The sequence below is a fragment of the Heterodontus francisci genome, chromosome 4, assembly GCF_036365525.1.
Source record: "Heterodontus francisci isolate sHetFra1 chromosome 4, sHetFra1.hap1, whole genome shotgun sequence".
Taxonomy (NCBI): Eukaryota; Metazoa; Chordata; class Chondrichthyes; order Heterodontiformes; family Heterodontidae; genus Heterodontus; species Heterodontus francisci.
This window is the reverse complement of record NC_090374.1, coordinates 178,134,462-178,156,434: the sequence shown is the minus strand read 5'-3', so window position 1 is coordinate 178,156,434 and position 21,973 is coordinate 178,134,462. Positions and strand designations below refer to the sequence as shown.

The following is a 21,973-nucleotide window of genomic DNA, read 5'->3' as shown; positions in this document are numbered from 1 at the left end:
TAACCTGTCTCTCGATGCAGAAATCAACAAGCGCATGGGAAAGGCTTCCACTGCTATGTCCAGACTGGCCAAGAGAGTGTGGGAAAATGGCGCACTGACACAGAACACAAAAGTCCGAGTGTATCAAGCCTGTGTCCTCAGTACCTTGCTCTATGGCAGCGAGGCCTGGACAACGTACGTCAGCCAAGAGCGACGTCTCAATTCATTCCATCTTCTCTGCCTCCGGAGAATCCTTGGCATCAGGTGGCAGGACCGTATCTCCAACGCAGAAGTCCTCGAGGCGGCCAACATCCCCAGCTTATGCACACTACTGAGTCAGCGGCGCTTGAGATGGCTTGGCCATGTGAGCCACATGGAAGATGGCAGGATCCCCAAAGACACATTGTACAGCGAGCTTGCCACTGGTATCAGACCCACCGGCCGTCCATGTCTCCACTTTAAAGATGTCTGCAAACACGACATGAAGTTCTGTGACATTGATCACAAGTCGTGGGAATCAGTTGCCAGCGATCGCCAGAGCTGGCGGGCAGCCATAAAGGCGGGGCTAAAGTGTGGCGAGTCGAAGAGACTTAGCAATTGGCAGGAAAAAAGAGAGAAGCGCAAGGGGAGAGCCAACTGTGTAACAGCCCCGACAAACAATTTTTTCTGCAGCACCTGTGGAAGAGTCTGTCACTCTAGAATTGGCCTTTATAGCCACTCCAGGCGCTGCTCCACAAACCACTGACCACCTCCAGGCGCTTACCCATTGTCTCTCGAGACAAGGAGGCCAAAGAGAGAACTAAGTGAATCAAGGGATATGGGGTGCAGGTGGGAAAGTGGAGTTGAGTTAGAAGATTAACCATTATGTTACTGAATGGTGGAGCAGACTCAAAGCCTTGGGATGCTTTACTGCAAAAAAGGTGTTATATAAATAAACGTTGCTGTTGTATGTGGTGTGACCATGCTCGAGCCTTTTAGTTTATCCAATATATGCGCAAAAAACCTCCATCCCACCTGGTAACTGATGTCGCTGCTGACCGAGTCCCAATTCCCACTTCTGTTGGTTTAGATCGCTCTTGCATTACTTTCTTGCAACCCTTTCTTACTTTTCACTTTTCATTCTTGGCAGAAATCCAATTTCCTCAACTAGACTTCACCTGCCTGCCTAGTTTGTGATTCTGAAAAGCTACTTGAACGTTCCTTGCAAGTCTTATTCATTCCTGCTTTGTTTAGCTGGAGCTCAGCTCCCTTATAATGTCAGCTGTGGCACTCTTACCTGAGTCATAAGGTTTTTTAGATTAGAGATACAGCACTGAAACAGGCCCTTCGGCCCACCGAGTCTGTGCCGACCATCAACCACCCATTTATACTAATCCTACACTAATCCCATATTCCTACCAAACATCCCCACCTGTCCCTATATTTCCCTATCACCTACCTATACTAGTGACAATTTATAATGGCCAATTTACCTACCAACCTGCAAGTCTTTTGGCTTGTGGGAGGAAACCGGAGCACCCGGAGAAAACCCACGCAGACACAGGGAGAACTTGCAAACTCCACACAGGCAGTACCCAGAATCGAACCCGGGTTCCTGGAGCTGTGAGGCTGTAGTGCTAACCACTGCGCCGCCCGGTTGTGGGTTCAAATCCCTATTCCAAAGATTTGAGCACATAATATGCCATCTGTCGTACCTGGCATTCACACATGCAAAAATCTTACAGCAAATTATATTTCATGCCCTACCCACAACATACAGATAAAAAGTTTAGGATGTGTCTAACCAAAAAAGTACACTTCGCCCTTCAGCTGTAGTAACTTATAGCTTGTATGCAGTTTTAAATTGTGCCTTCATCTACAAAAATAACTTCTGTTCTCTAATTTAATGATGGCACTTCCCTTTTAATTACATCTTGATTCCAACTTGGATTTTGTTCTGCCTCGTCTTTTCAATGAGATGTTGGACCCAACCCCCTTTCTGTCCCCTCAGGTGGATGGAAAAGATCCGACAGCACTTTTTCCAAGAGCAGAAAGGTTCTCCCCAGTGTCCTGGCCTATACTTGGCCCTTAATCAACATCACAAAAAACACATTATCTGGTCACCATCACATTTCTGTTTGTGGGACCTTGCTGAGCATAAAATTGGCTGCTGCATTTCCTACAACAGTGACTGCACTTCAAAAATTACTTAATTGGCTGGAAGGCGTTTTGGGACATCCCGAAGTAGTGAAAGGCATTGAAATGATTTTTTTTTTTTTTTAAGCCCCCATCATTTAATTCTTCAACTTTCCCCATTTCTGCTTCCCCAAGCTGTTGTGCAAGGATTTTAGAGCGTGAAGCTCTCCTAGAAACAGTGCTACTAACCTTGTTAAAAGGTTAGCGTCAAATACAGAATGGCTCCCTCCTTTATTCTGCTACTGGTTGACCAGAATCACCAGTGTGCTGTGACTAGTAATGTAAAAAAGAAATTGGTTAATGCAAAATATCAAACTGACATAACAGATTTGAAACTGGCATGGTTGAAAGCTGCCATCTTGTTCACAACTCCTGTGCTGACTTTCCCCATTAATTCTGCAGCCTCGTCCTAGGGATGAAGGTAGACATAGATGGAAATCATCTGTAGGACACAATAGTAGGATCACAGTAAAAAAAAAATCCAGAATGCAACTGGCTGATTTGAGTTAGGTTAGTTATGAGGGCCAATTAATACTGTGGAATTTCATGATTACCTCCAGAGGTCAGGGAGAAGTTGCACATAGCTTTAAACATTCTTCGAAATATTACCTGGTTGTCTCCTTCCCTTAGATTGAATTGGGTAGAATTCATAATACTGTTTACGCTCTTGAACACTACAGAAATTATTTAACAAGTTTTTTATGCATTCGTGGGACGTAGGTCTCACTGGCAATGCCAACATTTATTTCCCATTCCCAATTTCCCTTGAGAAGGTGGTGGTGAGCTTTCTTCTTAATAACTGAGTGGCTTGCTAGACTATTTCAGAGGGTAGTTAAGCATCAACCACATTCCTGTAGGTCGAGGTCTAGAGTCATATATAGGCCAGATTAGGCAAGGACAGCAGATTTTTTTCTCTAAAGGGCATTAGTGAACCAGATGGGTTTTTTACGACAATCCAGTAGTTTTATTACTGATACTAGCATTTTTTTAAAACCTGATTTACTTAATTAACTGATTTAAATTCCTCAGCTGCCATGGTGGGATTTGTACTCATGGCTCCAGAGCATTAGTCCAGGCCTCTGGATTACCAGTCCAGTACCATAACCACCATGCTCCCATTCCACAAATATTTATTAATAAGCTTCTGGAGATATTAGATGTTCATTAAAATTTTAATGATCTCATCCTAACAGAAAGGCACAAAACAATTCGTCACCACTTGATTTTTTAATAACAATTAAAACATGAACGCCATACGTTATAGTCTTGTACCACTTCATAAAGCAGTGACAAATAATTCATACAAAAACTATTCACATTACAACTACATTCAAATCTGTTTTATTCAGTAAAAAGTTGAATGTACAATTGACATCTCTGAATATATAGTCTTCTGAAGCAAAAGTTTCACTGTTTAAGCGCTTAGTGGCAGAGTCTGGAACACAATACAAAGTTGACAATTAAATAAAGCACGTTTGCATTTCAGTGCCTGCTTATGTACATGGCAAGGTCAGTGTCACTTAGCAGTCTCAGATTTAAACCAACAAGGACAAAGCTGATACATACTACGTGACCGTAGTCATCACATATATGCCCCTAGAACATACAATCAACATTAAGGCTCATTCTTAACACCAACAAAGCCCACAGAGGCGCACAATCATTGGGACCTGTTTAGCACAGGATTGTTTTGACAACTAAAGATACATCAGTGGATTTTTGCAACAGGTAGGAGAGTCCCTGAATAAATCCTGTACACCCAACTGCAATTAGTGTTGACATATCTGTGTGCTTTGTGTTTGCAATTGATAAAAGTACACAAATGGCTCAAAGGGAAAATATGAAAATCATGAGATCATGCCTTAGTGCCACTTCATTTTCAGTTAAGCCAATTTCAGCTGTGCCACACACTGTTTTGTAACTATGCAGAAATGATTCAATTACACAACCACTTCCTTACTTTCTTGTTCAAATTCACTGCTGAAATGTCATGGAAAAAAAAACCAGCATTACATTAGGTTGCAAGTAGAATTCTCATTTCAGCACTGGCCAGGCTAACAAAAACTCAAAACAAAAATGAGTTATAAAAAAATTCCATACAAATAACAGACCATGGTAAACAGCAAAAGCTCAAATGACAAAACCTTAAAATTGGTGGATCACAACTAGACAGTTGATAACATAGGACTTCCTCAGGATTCACCTGATTCATGCCAATGGATGGGTGAGGTGGGATCATACGTACAAAATGTTATGCTTGAGCGGAGCAATCGTTATACTGAGTGACCCTTCAAACCAATTAAATGATGTCATAAGGGTAAAATGTTAGAATAAAATGAAGGGAGGGAAGTGGCTCACACCAGTAGTGTAATGAACGGCAAAGTTCCAATTTCAATCCAAGCATTCTATGAATGACTGACAGTAAAAAAATACTTGTGAAAGAATCAATGAACTTAAAACAATTTACAAAAGACACACCAACAGCAATATTATAAGCTAAGATTTGTCTGGTCACAAGGTGAACCAGATTGTCTGAGCTTAAAGTGCATCATTCACCGCAATTCAGTTTCAAAACAATTCATTATTGCTTACACTATTGATTTGACTGTCCAGCAGTGATGAGTAAACCAACCATTTTTTAAAAAAACTTTTTAAGTCTAGGTGCTAGATGTTGTTCAGAATGCAAACAATAAATCACAGTTCATGAAATACATATTATGCCATTTCTAAATGGCCACAAAAAAAAAAATTACCAATACTGCACAAAGTTCAGGGCACAAAAATCTATTTCGGTCCCATCTCTATTCACCCAAGCATACAAATAGCATTTTCAACCCCCTTTTAACTGATCCAGTTCACCACTGCAATTGGTTATAAGCTGTGACAATGAGCTCACTAAATCCAGCACTTTTGAATACAAACATCAATACTTAGCCAAGGGAAAATAGAAACTCAACTGCATGCATCAACAACCTTTTTGCAAAATTATTGAATTTCCACATGAATACTAACTATAGACTGGATCAAGATAGTAATACCAAAAAAAAACTGTCAGCAGACCCAGTTTGACAGTTTCTGAATTAGTTGCTGCAGTCGTAATTATAACCCCATACATGCCCTCCCACCTATTAAACATTATTCAGTAACGCTGAAGGACATTTTAATATTTACAAGCTGTTGAACTTCGCATCCTTATTTCAAACACTCAAGGTTATAACTTGACTAACAGAAAATTCTGGAAATACTAAGCAGGTCTGGCAGCATTTGTGGAGACAGAAAACAGAGTTAATGTTTCAGGTCAATGACCTTTTCATCAGAACTGATCAGCGATCTGATAAAAGGGCATCGACCTGAAGCATTAAATCTGCTTCTTTCTTCACAGATGCTGCCTGACCCACTGAGTATTTCCAGAATGTTCGGTTTTCAGGTTTTAGGTTTCCAGCATCCGCAGTATTTTGCTTTTGTATGAGGATGTCCAATTTCATTTTGTCTTGAAATGTATGAATCATCATCCACTTAGCAGAGAAATATTACACAGCCAAGAGTAGCTTTGATTCTTTTTTTTTTTTTAAAAAGGCCACTTAGCTGTTCAAAAGGCAACCAAAAAAGCAGAACTAAAAGCTAATACACATGCAGTGATTAATACTAAAGTTGTTCCAGAAGATGCCAGATGATAAAACTATCAAACTTAAGCCTACTTTTGGTCATTGCTATGAGGCCAAAAAAATTGCCTGTTTGTCACGCTCCCTATTGAAGTTTTTTTTTAATTGTTTGCATTGGAGTAGTAACAATTATCCATCAGATGTTTTTATTTCTTTTGTAAGTAGCACTGCACTGTTCGATTACCAAACAATACCCAAACCCAATGGTTAAATGGTATTTCTTGCATTTGGTTTCAAAAATGAGTAGCAAGGTTAAAATATATTTTTTAAAAAAAGTTTCTAACCCACCCCTTTGCAGAGGGATCGAAAAACATGCTTTTTTGGCCTCATTCATTTTCTGCAAGTTTTTTTTAAATTTCAGCTGCAAGTGCCATGCAAATAAATTAACTCAATACGAGGACACACAAGTAAAAACTACTGAAGGTAGAACTATTTAAAAGTCTTTGTACAAACATCATACATAATATTTTTCTTCATTCATACAGTCAGGACTTGGTGCTCATACATCAATGATTTCTTCAGCTGTGCCACCACAACGCAGTCTGTAGCGACCTGTCCGCCACCTTATAGTGGGATCCCAGAGGGCAGACAAGAATATGTATATCGTCATGGATTCTCTGATAAACCAAGCTACTGCATAATCAAGTTTTGAGAAACACAGAGGTCCACCCTGGATTGGAAGTGTTGTTTGGGGGTGGGGGGGCAGGGGGAAGGAAGGAAAAAAAATTATGAATGTTGAATTCATGTGCCATAGGCTACTGCAGCAATATTGTTAATTAATTATAGTAACAGACTTATATTTCAAATATAACTAGAGGCAAGCAACAAAGTTAAAAAGGTTTATTTCTGCTTAAATTGAAAAACTAAAACCATCTAAGAGGTCTCAGCTTCTATATTTCTATTTCTAAGGGACATTAGGACTGCCCCGATCTCATTAACCGAAATGTCAAGAGACTGCTTTTCTAAGATAAAAATACCAGTGTGCTTGACAACACATATCCCTCAGCCAACATCAGAAACAGATTATCTGGCTATTTATCTCATTGCTGTCTGTGGGACCCTGCCATGCACAAATTGGCTGGCACATTTCCCTACATTACAACAGTGACTACATTTCAAAAAGTACTTCATTGGCTTTGATACATCCCGAAATTTTAAAGGTACTAGGTAAATCCAAGAGCTTTCATTTCTTCAATCAGTTTTAGTTGCAGTCATTAAGTGCCTGGTGACTACATGCACACACCCAGCAAGGAGCAGGTTAAGAATTTTGTTACTGGACTTTTGTAAAGTTTCCCTGGGCTATACAATCACTCCAGGCTACTTGGATAAGCTGGCGATCAACTCCAAGACATGACTAGTGAACACATTAACAAATGGTGTGTGTGTGTGTGTGTGTGTGTGTGCTAATTTGACCAGTTTATATGTCTTATATCTGAACATCCTCCAGTCTAAGATGTCTGAATGGATTCAAAACATAATTATACTGCTTCTGTGTAAATTACATCAGTAAAATCATTTGATAGACTATTACAGAAAAAAATGTACAGCCTGGCTCATGTCATCCACCTTTCAACTAGAAATAGTGGAATTTCTACACACTATCTGGTAGCAAAGGCTTTACTGCTTGTTTAGGGTTCGTTATCCTGGATGACTTTGCACATGATTATCACATTTAGGTTTGTAAGGAAGCAGGAGCTCAAGCTTTTCACATTGGGCATGAGGAAAAGCTATCTGAAGCGAGCTGCAAACACAAGTTGCATTTTCCTCAAATCACCCTAGCAACGGGAACTCACTGCTTGATGGGACAAAGCCTGCACAATGCAAAGGAAATTCAGAAATTAAACAGTATTCAAATATAAATTTGCATCCACACTCTCAAGAGATCTCGGTATTTACAGGTGCACTATGATTAGATGCTTTGTATTATTTATCCTAATCATGCTTTGGTCCATTTTAAATGTCTATGGAAACTGTACGAGAATGTTTTGCTTCTTTTCCTCTGATTTTCTTGTCTTCTCCTACCTTCCCCAGATGCACTAGCTCCATTGATAGCTAAATCAACAGGCAGTCCTGGATACATGCGCCAGAACAGTGAATAACTGGCTATTTGAATGTGGAGGCCATCACAGACAAGTCTGACCCAAGCAGTTACTGAAGTCTAATCAGGAGCACTAATCCTGGATAGTTTCTCCTCCCCAATCCAAGACTGCGAAAACCTGTAGCATAATAATACCTTAGAATGAAACAAATGTAATTGCTGACAGGTGACACAAAGCATTTGGCTTTTTTTGATCAGTTTTCTGAAGATTTTGTTGTGTTAAATACAGAAATGGTGCGTGATTCATGAAAGTGATTTTATGCCAGCCAAGGCGTAGTATGTTCCAGGTTTGTGCCCATGATTCTCCACAAGGAAGATTACGTCAGTGATGGGAAGCACCATTGGAAATATGTATTTTAAGATCACATCAGTTTACCCTGGGGACTGGTTTTCGGTTTCGTAACAACCAGCTTCAAAAGAGACATTGGTAGCGGCATGAGAACAGGTTCCTGGTGACAGGGTTCCCATTATAAAGAAAGCAAATACATAGTTAAACAATCTGATTCAACAAAAGCAAACAGCTTGAAACTATTGTACTAAATCATGCCTGAAAAACTTTCCATGACTGATTTATCATTGTGAGACAGCCAATAACACATACCTGAACTCCTCTGAGCTGGATGTAATCAGATATAAACCATGCCAAGCAATGACACATAAAAAATACCATAATGTCCCATTTGAAGACATGGTGAGCAGCCCATCCAATTATCAAACTAGCAACAAAGCACTCCGAGATCGGTTCACATATAATTGTAGCAGGTAGCATGTTGATACGCAATTTTGACCACCTTATTGAGAAAATGAAAAAGAAATTAATAACTTTCAAAACAATTTGTTGCATCATCTGTGTGTTATTCTACCTTAAGTGGTACTCACTGGATGGCATTCTAATCTGAATCAGAAATTTGTGGGTTGTTGGCACTCCATTGCAATACCGAGAGATTGCTGCACTGTCTGAGGTCTTTTGGATGAGATATTAAACCAAGGTCGTATCTGCCCCCTCAGGTGGATGTAAAAAATCCCATGGCATTATTTCAAAGAACAACAGGGAAGCTGCCCCTAGTGCCCCTAATATTTATCCCTCAACCAACATCTCTAAAATGATGATTATGGTCATTATCACATTGCTGTTCATGGGACCTTGCTGTATGCAAATTGGCTGCCGTGTTTCCTGTTACAATAGTGACGACTATACTTCAAAAGTACTTCACTGGCTGTAAAGCACATTGGGACGTACTGAGGTTGTGAAGGATGCTATATAAATGCAAGTCTTTCTTTTCAGATCTACAAACTTTAACTGATGTTGTTCTGCATAACTGAAAGCTTTCGTGGCATTAAATAACTCTTCCCGATCTTTCCCCACTCAAAAAAGATGAAGCATTCAGACCTATGAAATACCAGAGTGAAACCTTTCATATACTCTAGGAGCCCAGCCAAGAGTAGTCAGATGCATGCACTGACGAATAGAATTCTAATGACATTTAAGATTACAATTTGAACCCATGCCCATTAATCTACTGCTACTTCTACCTGTCCTAAAATAATTTGGCCTACAAATTCCATGACTACTTTTCCAATACATACTTGTCCATAGATCACTAAAGGTAGCAGCACAGGTAGATAAGGCGGTTAGGAAAGCATATGAGATACTTGCCTTTATTAGCAGAGGCATAGAATATAAGAGTAGGGAGGTTATGATGGAGCTGTATAAAACGATAGTTAGGCCACAGCTGGAGTACTGTGCACAGTTCTGGGCACCACACTATAGCAAGGATGTGATTGCACTGGAGAGGGTGCAGAGGAGATTCACCAGAATGTTGCCTGGGCTGGAGCATTTCAGCTATGAAGAGAGACTGAAAAGGCTAGGGTTGCTTTCCTTAGAACAGTGAAGGATGAGGGGGGACATGATTGAGATATACAAAATTATGAGGGGCATTGATAGGTTAGATAGGAAGAGATTTTCCTTAGCAGAGAGGTCAATAACCAGGGGGCATAGATTTAAGGTAAGGGGCAGGAGGTTTAGAGGGGATTTGAGGAAAACATTTTTTCACCCAGAGGGTGGTTAGAATCTGGAATACACTGCCTGAAGGGGTGGTAGAGGCAGGAACCCTCACAACATTTAAGTAGTATTTAGATGAGCACTTGAAACGCCATAGCATACAAGGCTACGGGCCAAGTGCTGGAAAGTGGGACTAGAATAGTTAGGTGGTTGATGGCCGGCACAGACATGATGGGCCGAAGGGCCTGTTTCTGTGCTGTATAACTCTGACTCTATAATAACAGAAAAACGATGGGGTCCAATTCATCAAATCACAGAAAATAGCAAAGCAGTTTTGATGTATTGTAGGAGCCTTGAAAAGAGGTGGAGTTGTGGGATTATTGCAATACTGCAAGGTTATTTTGGCAATTAAGATTTTAATCCAACTGTCAAGGGACAGAATGACTAGTTTCTGGATAAATCTCTGAAAATAGGTCTGCTCAAAGACAACTGGCATCAACCCTATTTTCACCATCAGAAATACTGCCTACTTTCACCTCAACATTTCTCTCTCCACACCGATCTACTACCGAAACCCATTCCTTTGCTACCTTGAGACTCTTTCAGCTTTTCCACTGCTCCTCCCTTCCCCTTGCTCACCTAATCGTCTCTCCAAGTTCATCTGGTAAATATGGCCTTACTGCTGCTGCATTGATCCCATTCCCACTAAACAACTGATCACTCAACTTTCCTTTCTGGGCCCATGCTGACCAACATAGTAAATGGTTCATTCCCTGATGTTATCCCCCTCCCTTTATCCGAAAACCCACTTTTGACCCTCTTCTCTTCTCCAATCTCCTTTTCCTCTCCCAAGTTCTTGGACCATGTTGACTCTCAAATCGATCTCCAATTCCTTTTGAATTTCTTCAATCGGGTTTCCATTCCTGTGACGGCATCAAAATGGTCCTAACCAAAGCCAAAAGTGATATCCTCCGTGGTGCATGATCTCTCCTGAATATCGAGAATCTCTCTGCCTTGGATACGGTTGACCACACCATCCACCCCCAAAGCTCAGTGGGATTGCTCTAGTTTGCTTCCACTTTTATCTATCCAATCAAGGTCACATCATCACTAGCAATGGCTACTCTTCCCACCCCCACTACCATTATTTTCAGTGTCCACCAAGGATCCATCTTTAACCCGCTCCTCTTCAACATCTACATGTGGCCTCTTTGGTGAAATCATCCAGAGACATGAGATCTACACATGCTGATGATACCCAGCTACCCCTCCATCACAATTGGGTTGCCAGACTGCTTTTTTAATACCAGATTGTGGATGAGTTGCAATTGCCTCCAGATAACTATTGGGAAGACTGAAGCAATCATCTTTGTTTGCATTCCATCTCAGACTATTTGCTGCTGAAACACCCAACTGCTCCTTTACCACCAAGACTTGACTATTCCAATACTCTCCTGGCCAGCTCGCATTCTCCACCCTCCATAATCCAGTTTACCCAAAACTCAGCTGTCTGTTCCTGTGGACCTACATTGGTTCCCAGTACCTCACAACCTCTAATTTAAAATCCTCATTCTCCAGTTCAAATGCTTTCAAAGCCTCCATATCAGGGAAACCACAGTCAGCCCTGCAACTCTCCAAGAGTTCTATGTCTTCCCTCCAACTCTGACCTCGTGTGCATTCCCCACTCCCTTTACACACTGTTGGTTGATGCGCCTTTAGTCTTTGAGGCCTCTAACTCTGGAATTCCCCTCCTAAACCACTCCACTTTCTCCATCTCTCTTTTAAGCAAGCTTTTAGTCACCCCTTCCAATATCTCCTTCAGCTTTGTTAATTTCTGCCTTTTACTTCTGTGAAGTGGCTTGCAATCTTTTTCTCTGATAAAGGTACTATATACATGCAAGCTGCTGCTGTAGTAACTGCATTAGGATTGAAGAGCGGTGCAGGGGAAGAAACAGGCATAAATTCTTTGACAGCAATTAAGATACAGACAGCCTAGAATATCACACAAACCAGCTGTAAATGCCTCACCTGATCATTCGTGACTGGAACAGAGAAATGGAATAGCTGCCAGAATTCTGCATTGCTACTTGACTTGCCATAGCAAATTTCCATCCCCTAAAAAATGAAATCAGCATAATTAACAAAATTCAGATCACACCTTCAAAAACATTTAAGAGTTTTTATTTTTGAACAAATACTGGCTACATTATATCCTGCTCAGCTGATTATTACATGCAAACTTGAAGCAATTACAATGCATCACGTGCCAAAGATATCAACCCACTGCCACCTGCAAAGAATTCCACTGTTAAGAAGGTTTAAAAAAAAAGAAAAGTGCAAATGCCTTTTGGGATTTCAGATGAGTTACGAATTTCTCATTCTAAATAACTTGAACCTGTAAATTGGGTACTGTTTTATAAGGTACTTCTCAGAAAGGATATATTGACCTTGGAAGGAGTGCCACACAAATTTTGGAGTGTGATAGAGCACAGGTGCTCCTATCCATTTCTCCACCTGGTGCATCCCAGTTTCAACCAGGATGGTTAGGATTTTGGAAGGAATTGATAGGGTATAGCTAGACAGAAACATTTTCCTCTGAAGGAGCAGTCTAGGACAAGGAGACATAACCTTAAATTCAGAGCCAAGTCATTCACAGCAGAGAAGTCTGGGTGATAGAAATGTGGCACCGTTTCCCACAAAAAGCAGTCGATGCTAGCTCAATTAAAAATTTTAAATTAGAGATTGAGAGAATTTTGTTAGCCCAGGTGGGTAGATGGATTTAGGATACAGATCAGCCACTGACTGACAGAACAGGCCATACTCCTAGTCTAGAAACAGAGGTTTGATTTGCCATACTTCTGTTTTCTTTCCAGAGTGAAGGCCACGCATTGCCTCAACAAGTCCAATAAAGTCACATTCAGGTACTGCAAAAGCAAACAACTACTAGAAGTGCTCCAATAGGACGAGATAATATTCCTTCCCTCTGGACAAGAACCTTGTGTTTGCTTGGTAAACAATCCTGGTTGAAACTTGGATGCACCAGGTGGAGAAATGGAAAGGAGCTCTTGCGCCCTATCACTCCGAGGCTTGATTCCTCAATGCCAATAGTGCTACCAAAAAAACGCTCTTTCAAAAACAAATTCAGTACAGAAAGTAGTCAGGAACAGAATAGTTAAACACCAGAAATAGCTGATCAACTAAATGTTCAGTTATTTAATTTTTGGCACTTAAAAGTGGTGTATTTATGAATTACCAAATACTAACCTGTCTGCTATCGCCTTGGACATAAAATAATCTTCAGCAATATACTGAGCGAAAGCAATAAGCCCTCCAGCTTGATCTAATACATCTTTTCTCATCAGACAAGACATTCCCGTTACACATTTGAAGCCAGTTACATTGGCCGATATATATGTTCTTGGATGTGATGTGCCAAAGTACACCTACAAAGTAATGAAGTGGCATAAGTTTAGAAATATACTGTTTGATTACAAATTCACAGTCAAGTTTCCAAAACTGGGTTACATTTTATATAATGTTAAAAGACAGTACAAATGTCTTCTATACAACTGAAAAGTATAGATACATGTAGTACTAAACTGCAAAAAACAGACTCATCATTTCAAATAAACACCACAAATTGCATCCAGTCAATAGCAGCCCAACTCAAGAGAATATCTGCATTAACACAATGCTATCAGCATTCAATGATGTAAATTATACCAATCAGGAACTGATACAGATTCCTTAAACTAACTTACAGCAAAGTACATAACAAGAACTTGCCAGTATCAGTTTAGGGCATCAATATCAGCCTTTGGGTAGCAGCTCAGGATGAACAGTATGTTGTTCCCCACAGTGTCAATGCTAAGGCCACATTACTGCCAACAAACCAAAATCGAATATTATCCTGATGCACATCAGGGGCTGAAATGTATAAGCGCGCCACAATGTTTGGTCATGGGCCTATAATCACAAAAATTAAATATATTCCCAACCCAAACTTTTCCCCCCAACCTAGCTGCATTTTTCCTTCAACCCCTTCCCACCACCCCCACAGCCAATAAAAAAAGTGTTTTGCCCACTCCCCCCCCCCACCCCACCTTGATAATTTCATTCCTTCCCCCTCCCCACCAGTGTCACGCCTTGGAACTCCAAAAGGAGTTCCGAAGGTGCAGAATTTGCGGCCGGCGGTCGGAATATGGGGTGGGACAGCTGCCGGGACAAGGTAAGTTAATTTGCATGCATTAACTTTCATTACCATATTGAAATGAAGGCCCCTCCACCGAGTGGCAGCGGGCCGCACCGAGGCCTCGCTGCTGCCGGTAAAATGCGGCAGGGCCTTCTCGGCGTCGGGGATCATATGAACATACCAGTGAACATACGAATTAGGAGCAGGAGTAGGCCACTCAGCCCTTCAAGCCTGCTCCGCCATTCAATAAGTTCATGGCTGAACTGATTACTCCACATTTCCACCTATCCCCAATAACCTTCCACCCCTTTGCTCATCAAGAATCTATCTACCTCTGCCTTAAAAATATTCAAGGACTCTGCTTTCACCGCCTTTTGAGGAAGAGAATTTCAAAGACTCACGACCCTCAGAGAAGAATTTTCTGGGTTCCCCCTGCTACGACCCCCAACACCAGAGGCCTCATAAAATTCAGCCCCAGGCCTCTCATCAGTTCCATGTAATAACTAAAAATCTCAATTTTTCTTTTGTTTCAGATAGATATACAAGGGAAAATGCATTATTTTAACAAAACCATTTCCCTTTGCTTCAAACAATTATTTGCACAAAATATTTTTAAATATTGGGTTAAATCAAAGTAGTTTGAAAAGTTGCTGCTTCTAGTTTATTAGGACTGTTCTGCCAAATTTTGCACCTATGGTCATTTAATAACTTCATGTTTATAAAGGAGATAACTGACACTTTGAAAGACTCTAGCAATTAATTGAAATCCCTGTTTAAGAGGCAAGTTAGATTTCTTGCAGTTTTAAACAGGTATATGAACACTCTAAGAACTGTAGCTAGTTAATTAGGTAGCTAGCTTAAACTGGTTTCTGAGCTGTAGCAGTGCTGTCACAGCATTGTTTTCAGAGTATAAATTCAGGGACTCCCAGTGCTGCTTGTCTGCATTGAGTGCTGCTGGAGGGCACTGAGCGTTAAGGGAGTTTGGTAAGGAGGGGGAAACTATAAATATAGGGGCGGCACAGTGGTTAACACTGCAGCCTCACAGCTCCAGCAACCCGGGTTCAATTCTGGGTACTGCCTATGCGGAGTTTGCAAGTTCTCCCTGTGACCGCGTGGATTTCCGCCGGGTGCTCCGGTTTCCTCCCACATCCAAAGACTTGCAGGTCGATAGGTAAATTGGCCATTGTAAATTGCCCCTAGTGTCGGTAGGTGGTAGGAGAATGGTGGGGATGTGGTAGGGAATATGGGATTAATGTAGGATTTGTATAAATGGGTGGTTGTTGGTCGGCACAGACTCGGTGGGCCGAAGGGCCTGTTTCAGTGCTGTATCTCTAAATAAATAAAGAAAATAAATTTGAGTGCAGAGTGTAAAGTGGGAGGTTGGTGCATGAGGGAGGGGCCCCTTTCTTTCTACCTCTTTTTCAGCCTCCAGTAGCTGCTTCTTTCAGCGGTGTAAGGGAAGACGTTGATTGGTGAGTAACTGGTAAACTATTCTACTTCTAATTGTAAAAAAAATAGTTTTTAAAGTTATGGTATGGCAGGTCAGCTCGACCAAGTGGAATGTATGTGCTACGGTATGTGGGAAGTCATGGACACACCACTTGTCCTAGACGAACACATCTGTGGGAAGTGTCACGGCCACAGAATCTTGAGCTCCCGGAACTCAAGCAGCAGCCGGAGTCACCGTTGTGCATCCGCGAGGCAGAGGACTATGTGGATAGCACATTTAGGGAGGTGGTCACACCATAGGTTAGGAGCATGCAGGCAGAGAGGGAATGGGTGAACGCCAGGCAGTATAAGAGAAGGCAGGCAGGCAGTGCAGGTGTCCCCTGAATCTATTTTGCTTGCTAATTTCCAACTGGAGAGCGATGGTTCCTCAGTGAAGTGCAGCCAGAGAAAAGTCCGTGGCATCACGGGTGGCTCAGATGCACAGGAGGGGAGGAAGAGTGGAAGAGCAATAGTGATAGGAGATTCGATAGTCAGGGGATCTGACAGGCATTTCTGTGGCAGTAAACGTGACTTAGGTAGAAAGAGGGATGAGGTCCTGCAACAAGAATTTATGGAGCTAGGTAGCAGATTAAAAAGCAGGACCTCAAAAGGTTGTAATCTCTGGATTACTTCCAGTGCCACGTGCTAGTGGGTACAGGAATAGGAGGATACAGCAGATGAATGCGTGGCTGAAGAGATGGTGCAGGAGGGAGGGCTTTAGCTTCCTGGATCACTGGGTCGGTTTCTGGCCAAGATGGGACCTGTACAAGTTGGACGGGTTGTACGTGAACCGGAACGAGACCAACATCCTTGCGGGGAGGTTTGCTAGTGCTGTTAGGGAGGAGGTTAAACTACTTTGGCAGGGGGATGGGATACAGAGTGGAGGTACAGTAGGAGGTGATGCACAGTCAAATACAGAAGAGAAATTAAGTCAGTCTGGAAGGCAGAGTAAATATTGAGCTGTTAAGGAACAAGCAAATAATGCAAGGCGGGATTGCATCTATTTTAATGCAATGAGTCTTACAAATAAGGCAGATGAACTGAGGGTGTTGATTAACACATGGGAATATGATATTATTGCTATCACAGAGACATGGTTGAGGGAAGAGCAGGACTGGCAGCTCAATATTTCAGGGTATAGAATCTTCAGGCGTGACAGGGGGTTGGGGGGGGGGGGGGGGGTGTCGTAAGAGGTGGTGGCATTACACTATTGATCAAGGAGTCAATTACTGCAGTAAGGAGGGATGATATCTTAGAAGGTTCCTCAAATGAGGCCATATGGGTAGAACTTAAAAACAAAAAGGGGGCAATCATTTGGCTGGGAGTGTACTACAGGCCTCCAAATAGTTAGGGAGAGAGAGAGAAGCAGATATGTAGGCAAATCTCAGACAGGTGTAAAAATAATAGGGTAATGATAGTTAGGGATTCCAACTTCCCCAATATTAGAGGGGATAATATATGTGCAAAAGGCTTAAAGGGGGCGGAATTCTTAAAATGCATACAGGAGAGCTTTTTGAGCCAGCACGTAGAAAGTCCTAAAAGAGAAGGGGCGGTATTGGACCTAATCCTAGGGAATGAAGCTGGACAAGTGGTAGAATTGTCAGTGGGGGAGCATTTTGGGGACAGTGACCATAACTCTAAGATTTAAGGTAGTTATGGAAAAGGACAAAGATGGACCAGAAATAAAGGTACTGAATTGGGGGAAGGCCGATTTCAATAGGATCTGGCCAAACTGGACTGGGAGCAGCTACTTGCAGGAAAGTCTACATCAGACCAGTGGGAGTCATTCAAAAAGGAAACAGACTGTTCAGGGCCAACATGTTCCCATAAAGGTGAAGGGTAGGACCAACAATTCCAGGGAACCCTGGATGTCAAGGGATATAGATAAGGAAAAAAAAAAAGGAGTCTTATGGCAGATTCAAAGGGCTGAAAACAGCAGAGGCCCTAGAGTATAGCAAGTGTAGGGGGGTACTTAAAAAAGTAATTAGGACAGCGAAGAGGGGGCATGAAAAAACACTGGCAGGCAAGATAAAGGAAAATCCCAAGGCGTTTTATAAGTATATTTAGAGCAAGAGTATAACCAGGGAAAGAGTAGGGCCCATTAGGGACCAAAATGGCAATGTGTGTGTGGAGCCGGAGGACGTAGATGAGGTTTTAAATGATTACTTTTCATCTGTGTTCACTATGGAGAAGGGCGATGTAGGTGTAGAGATCAGGGAGGGGGATTTTGATATACTCGAACAAATTAGCATTGAAAGGGAGGAGGTATTAGCAGGCTTAAAAGTGGATAAATCCCCAGGCCCAGATGCGATTTATCCCAGGCTGTTATGTGAGGCAAGGGAGGAGATAGCAGGGGCTCTGACACAAATTTTCAAATCCTCTCTGGCCACAGGAGAGGTGCCAGAGGACTGGAGGACCTCAAATTTGGTACCGTTATTCAAGAAGGGCAGCAGGGATAAACCAGGTAATAGCAGGCCGGTGAGTCTAACATGAGTGGTAGGGAAACTATTGGAAAAAAATTCTGAGGGACAGGATTAATCTCCATTTGGAGAGGCAGTGATTAATCAAGAATAGTCAGCATGGCTTTGTCAGGGGAGAACATGTCTAACAAGCTTGATTGAATTTTTCGAGGTGACTAGATGTGTAGATGAGGGGAAAGCAGTTGATGTAGTCTACATGGACTTCAGTAAGGCTTTTGATAAGGTCCCATATGAGAGATTGGTTAAGAAGGTAAGAGCCCGTGGGATCCAGGGCAATTTGGAAAATTGGATCCAAAATTGGCTTAGTGGCAGGAGGCAGAGGGTGATGGTCGGGAGTTGCTTTTGCGATTGGAAGCCTGTGACCAGTGGTGTACCGCAGGGATTGGTGCTGGAACCCTTGCTGTTTGTAGTGTACAAAAATGATTTAGACGTGAATATCGGAGGGATGATCAGTAAGTTCGCAGATGACATGAAAATTAGTGGTGCCGTAAATAGTGAGGAGGAAAGCCTTAGATTGCAGGATGATATAGATGGGCTGTTAAGATGGGCAGAGCAGTGGCAAATGGAATTTAATCCTGAGAAGTGTGAGGTGATGCATTTTGGGAGGACTAACAAAGCAAAGGAATATACAATGGATGGTAGGACCCTAGGAAGTAGAGAGGGTCAGAGGGACCTTGGTGTACTTGTCCATAGATCACTGAAGGCAGCAGCACAGGTAGATAAGGTGGTTAGGAAGGCATATGGGACACTTGCCTTTATTAGCCGAAGCACAGAATAGAAGAGCAGGGAGGTTATGATGGAGCTGTATAAAACGCGAGTTAGGCCACAGCTGGAGTATTGTGTACAGTCTGGTCACCACACTATAGGAAGGATGTGATTGCACTGGAGAGGGTGCAGAGGAGATTCACCAGGATGTTGCCTGGGCTAGAGCATTTCAATTATGAAGAGAGATTGGATAGGCTAGGGCTGTTTTCCTTAAAGCAGAGAAGGCTTAGGGGGGACCTGATTGAGGTATACAAAATTATGAAGGGCATAGATAGGAAGAAACCTTTTCCTTTAGTGGCGGTTTCAATAACCAGGGGGCATAGATTTAAGGTAAGGGTCAGGAGGTTTAGAGAGGATTTGAGGAAACAATTTTTCAGCCAGAAGGTGGTTGCAATGTGGAACATACTGCCTGACAGGATGGTAGAGACAGGAACCTTCAACATTTTAGTAGTATTTAGATAAGCACCTGAAACACCAAAGCATAAAAGGCTACAGGCCATGTGCTGGAAAACGGCATTAGGATAGATAGGTGCTTGATGGCCAGCACAGACACGATGGGCCGAAGGGCCTGTTGCTGTGCTGTATAACTCTGACTCCAGGATGGTGTGTTGCCATTCTTTAGTACATCATAATGTACTAAAAGACTTCCTTTTAAGAGTCAACTATGTTTTACTAGAGTCTATTTAAATATTCCACATTAGGCAATGCAGAATAGCTCAAATCACAACTCAGATTTGTGAAGAAACTGCAGATTCTTTATTTTTCCCAAGGATCATAAATTTATTCACATATATTGTTCTTCCTCAGTACTCCACTTATGCTGAAACCCTGTGATCATGTGCAATAAAAACATATCCTTTTTGGTTATTATACACTATTTCAACCATCAGGAAGACAATGATAGCTAAGACATGGTGGCCTGACATTTTCGCACTTGATTTTTTTCCCCCAAGTTTCCATAGGATTGATTTTCAGGGAAGTTGGGCACAGATTTGAAAGCTGACGATGTGTTTAAGAGCTTTGGAGAGGAGAGGGAGGTTGGATATGGGATAATGGTTTGCAAGAGGTTCGGGTCTGCATCCGAGGGGAGGGAATGTTAGTTAGCATAGTGGCTAGAAAGGGAAGTTGGGTGGTCAGTCATTTAGTGGGAATGAGATCAATGGAGCAGGAAGTGGGACTCTCATGAATTTGGAGAGAGTATTAGGGAAGATGGGAAAGAAACCAGAGAAAGGTCTTCTTTGGTGGTTGGAGCAGTTTGGGGGAGGGGGGTGGGTGGGTGATGGAGAGAGAAGCGAGCAGCAGAGGCAGCTGAATGGATACATCAATCTCGGTGACAAAGACCTCCACGAGCTCCTCGCTCTTATTGGAGGCGAGGGCTGGAGAGAGGTATTTGAAGAGAAAACTAGTAGTGAGGAAGCACAGTTGCTTCTGCCTTTTAGGAGTGGGAGTGGTGTACAGGCCACCTAACATTAACCACACTGTAGGATGGGGTACAAAGGAAGAAATAATGGCAGGTGTCAGAAAGGTACAGCGATAATTACGGGGCATGTTAATCTGCATACAGACTGGAAAAATCAGATGGGCAGAGGTAGCCTAGATGAGTACATAGAATGTTTTTGGGATAATTTCTTGTAACAATACGTTCTGGAGCCAGAAGGCAGGCTATACCAGACCTGGTATCGTGCAACAAGATAGAATTAATTAATGGCCGCAAAATCAAGGCGCCCCCAAGGTAGTAGCGATCATAATATGCTTGAATTTTATATTCAGTTTGAGGGAGAGAAGAGTGGGTCCAAGACTAGCATTTTAAACTTAAATTAGGGCAATTACGAGGGCATGAAAGCAGAGCTAGCTAAAGTGAACTGGCAAATTAGGTTAAGGTTTAGGTCAATAGAGATGCAGTGGCAAACATTTAAGGGGATATTTCAGAATACATAGAATAGATACATTTCAACGAGAAAGAAAAATTCCAAAAGGTGGGACCAGCCATCCATGGTTAACTAAAACAGTTAAAGATAGTATCAAACTTAAAGAAAAAACCTATAATTGCGCAAAGATGGCAGGCAGATCAGAAGATTGGACAGAATATAAAAAAAAGCAAAGAATGACAAAGATTGATAAGGAAGGTAAAATTGGAGTACAAGAGAAAGCGAGCTAGAAACATAAAGACAGATAGTAAGAGTTTCTATAGATATTTTAAGAGTTAACAAAGTGAGCGTTGGTCCTATAAAAAGTGAGTCAGGGCAATTAATAGTGGATAATAAGGAAATGGCAAATGAATTTTGAACAGATACTTTGCATCGGTCTTCACTATAGAGGATACAAGTAACATCTCAGTATTAGCAGCAAGTCAGGAAATGGAAGGGAGGAACTCAAGAAAATTACAATCCCCAGGGAAGTGGTACTGAACAAATTGTTGGAGCTGTGGGCTGACAAGTTCCCAGGTCCTGATGGACTTCATCCTAGGGTCTTAAAAGAAGTGGCTAGTGAGATAGTTGATGTGTTAGTTTTAATTTTCCAAAATTCCCTAGATTCGGGGAAGGTTACATTAGATTGGAAAATAGTGAATGTAACTCCTTTATTCAAAAAGGGAGGGAGACAGAAAGCAGGAAACTACAGGCCAGCTAGCTTAACATCTGTCTTAGGGAAAATGTTAGAAGCTATTATTAAAGACATTATACACAGCATTTAGAAAAATTCAAGGCAATCAGGCAGAGGCAACATGGTTTTGTGAAAGGGAATCATGTTTAACCAATTTATTGGAGTTCTTTGACGGAGTTACATGTGCTGTGGATAAAGGGGAACCGGTGGATGTATTGTACTTAGATATCCAGAAAGTATTTGATAAGGTGTCACATCAAAGGTTATTGCAGAAAATAAAAGCTCATGGTGTCGGGGGTAACGTTTTGGCATGGACAGAAGATTGGCTAGCTAACAGGAAACAGAGAGTAGGCATAAATGGGTCATTTTCTGGTTGGCAAGATATAACGAGTGGTGTGCCAAAGGGATCTGTGCTGGGGCCTCAACTTCTTACAATTTATATAAATGACTTAGATGAAGGGACCAAAGGTATGGTTGCTAAATTTACTGATGACACAAAGATAGGTAGGAAAGTAACTTGTGAAGAGAACA

At 41.8% G+C, this 21,973-nt stretch overlaps 1 protein-coding gene across 1 annotated transcript in view; it reads right to left on the bottom strand.

Annotated features, from left to right (window-relative positions):
- Positions 1-3,479: 3,479 nt before the first annotated feature.
- The window catches only part of ugcg (UDP-glucose ceramide glucosyltransferase), a 57,651-nt gene continuing 39,157 nt past the window's right edge, over positions 3,480-21,973 (bottom strand). The window contains exons 6-9 of the mRNA XM_068030647.1: positions 13,181-13,359; positions 11,945-12,031; positions 8,516-8,705; positions 3,480-6,486 (exon numbers count right to left, since the gene is read on the bottom strand). Of these exons, the coding sequence (XP_067886748.1) occupies positions 6,316-6,486; positions 8,516-8,705; positions 11,945-12,031; positions 13,181-13,359 (627 nt within the window). The 3' untranslated portion in view covers positions 3,480-6,315. The remainder of the gene's footprint in view (positions 6,487-8,515; positions 8,706-11,944; positions 12,032-13,180; positions 13,360-21,973) is intronic.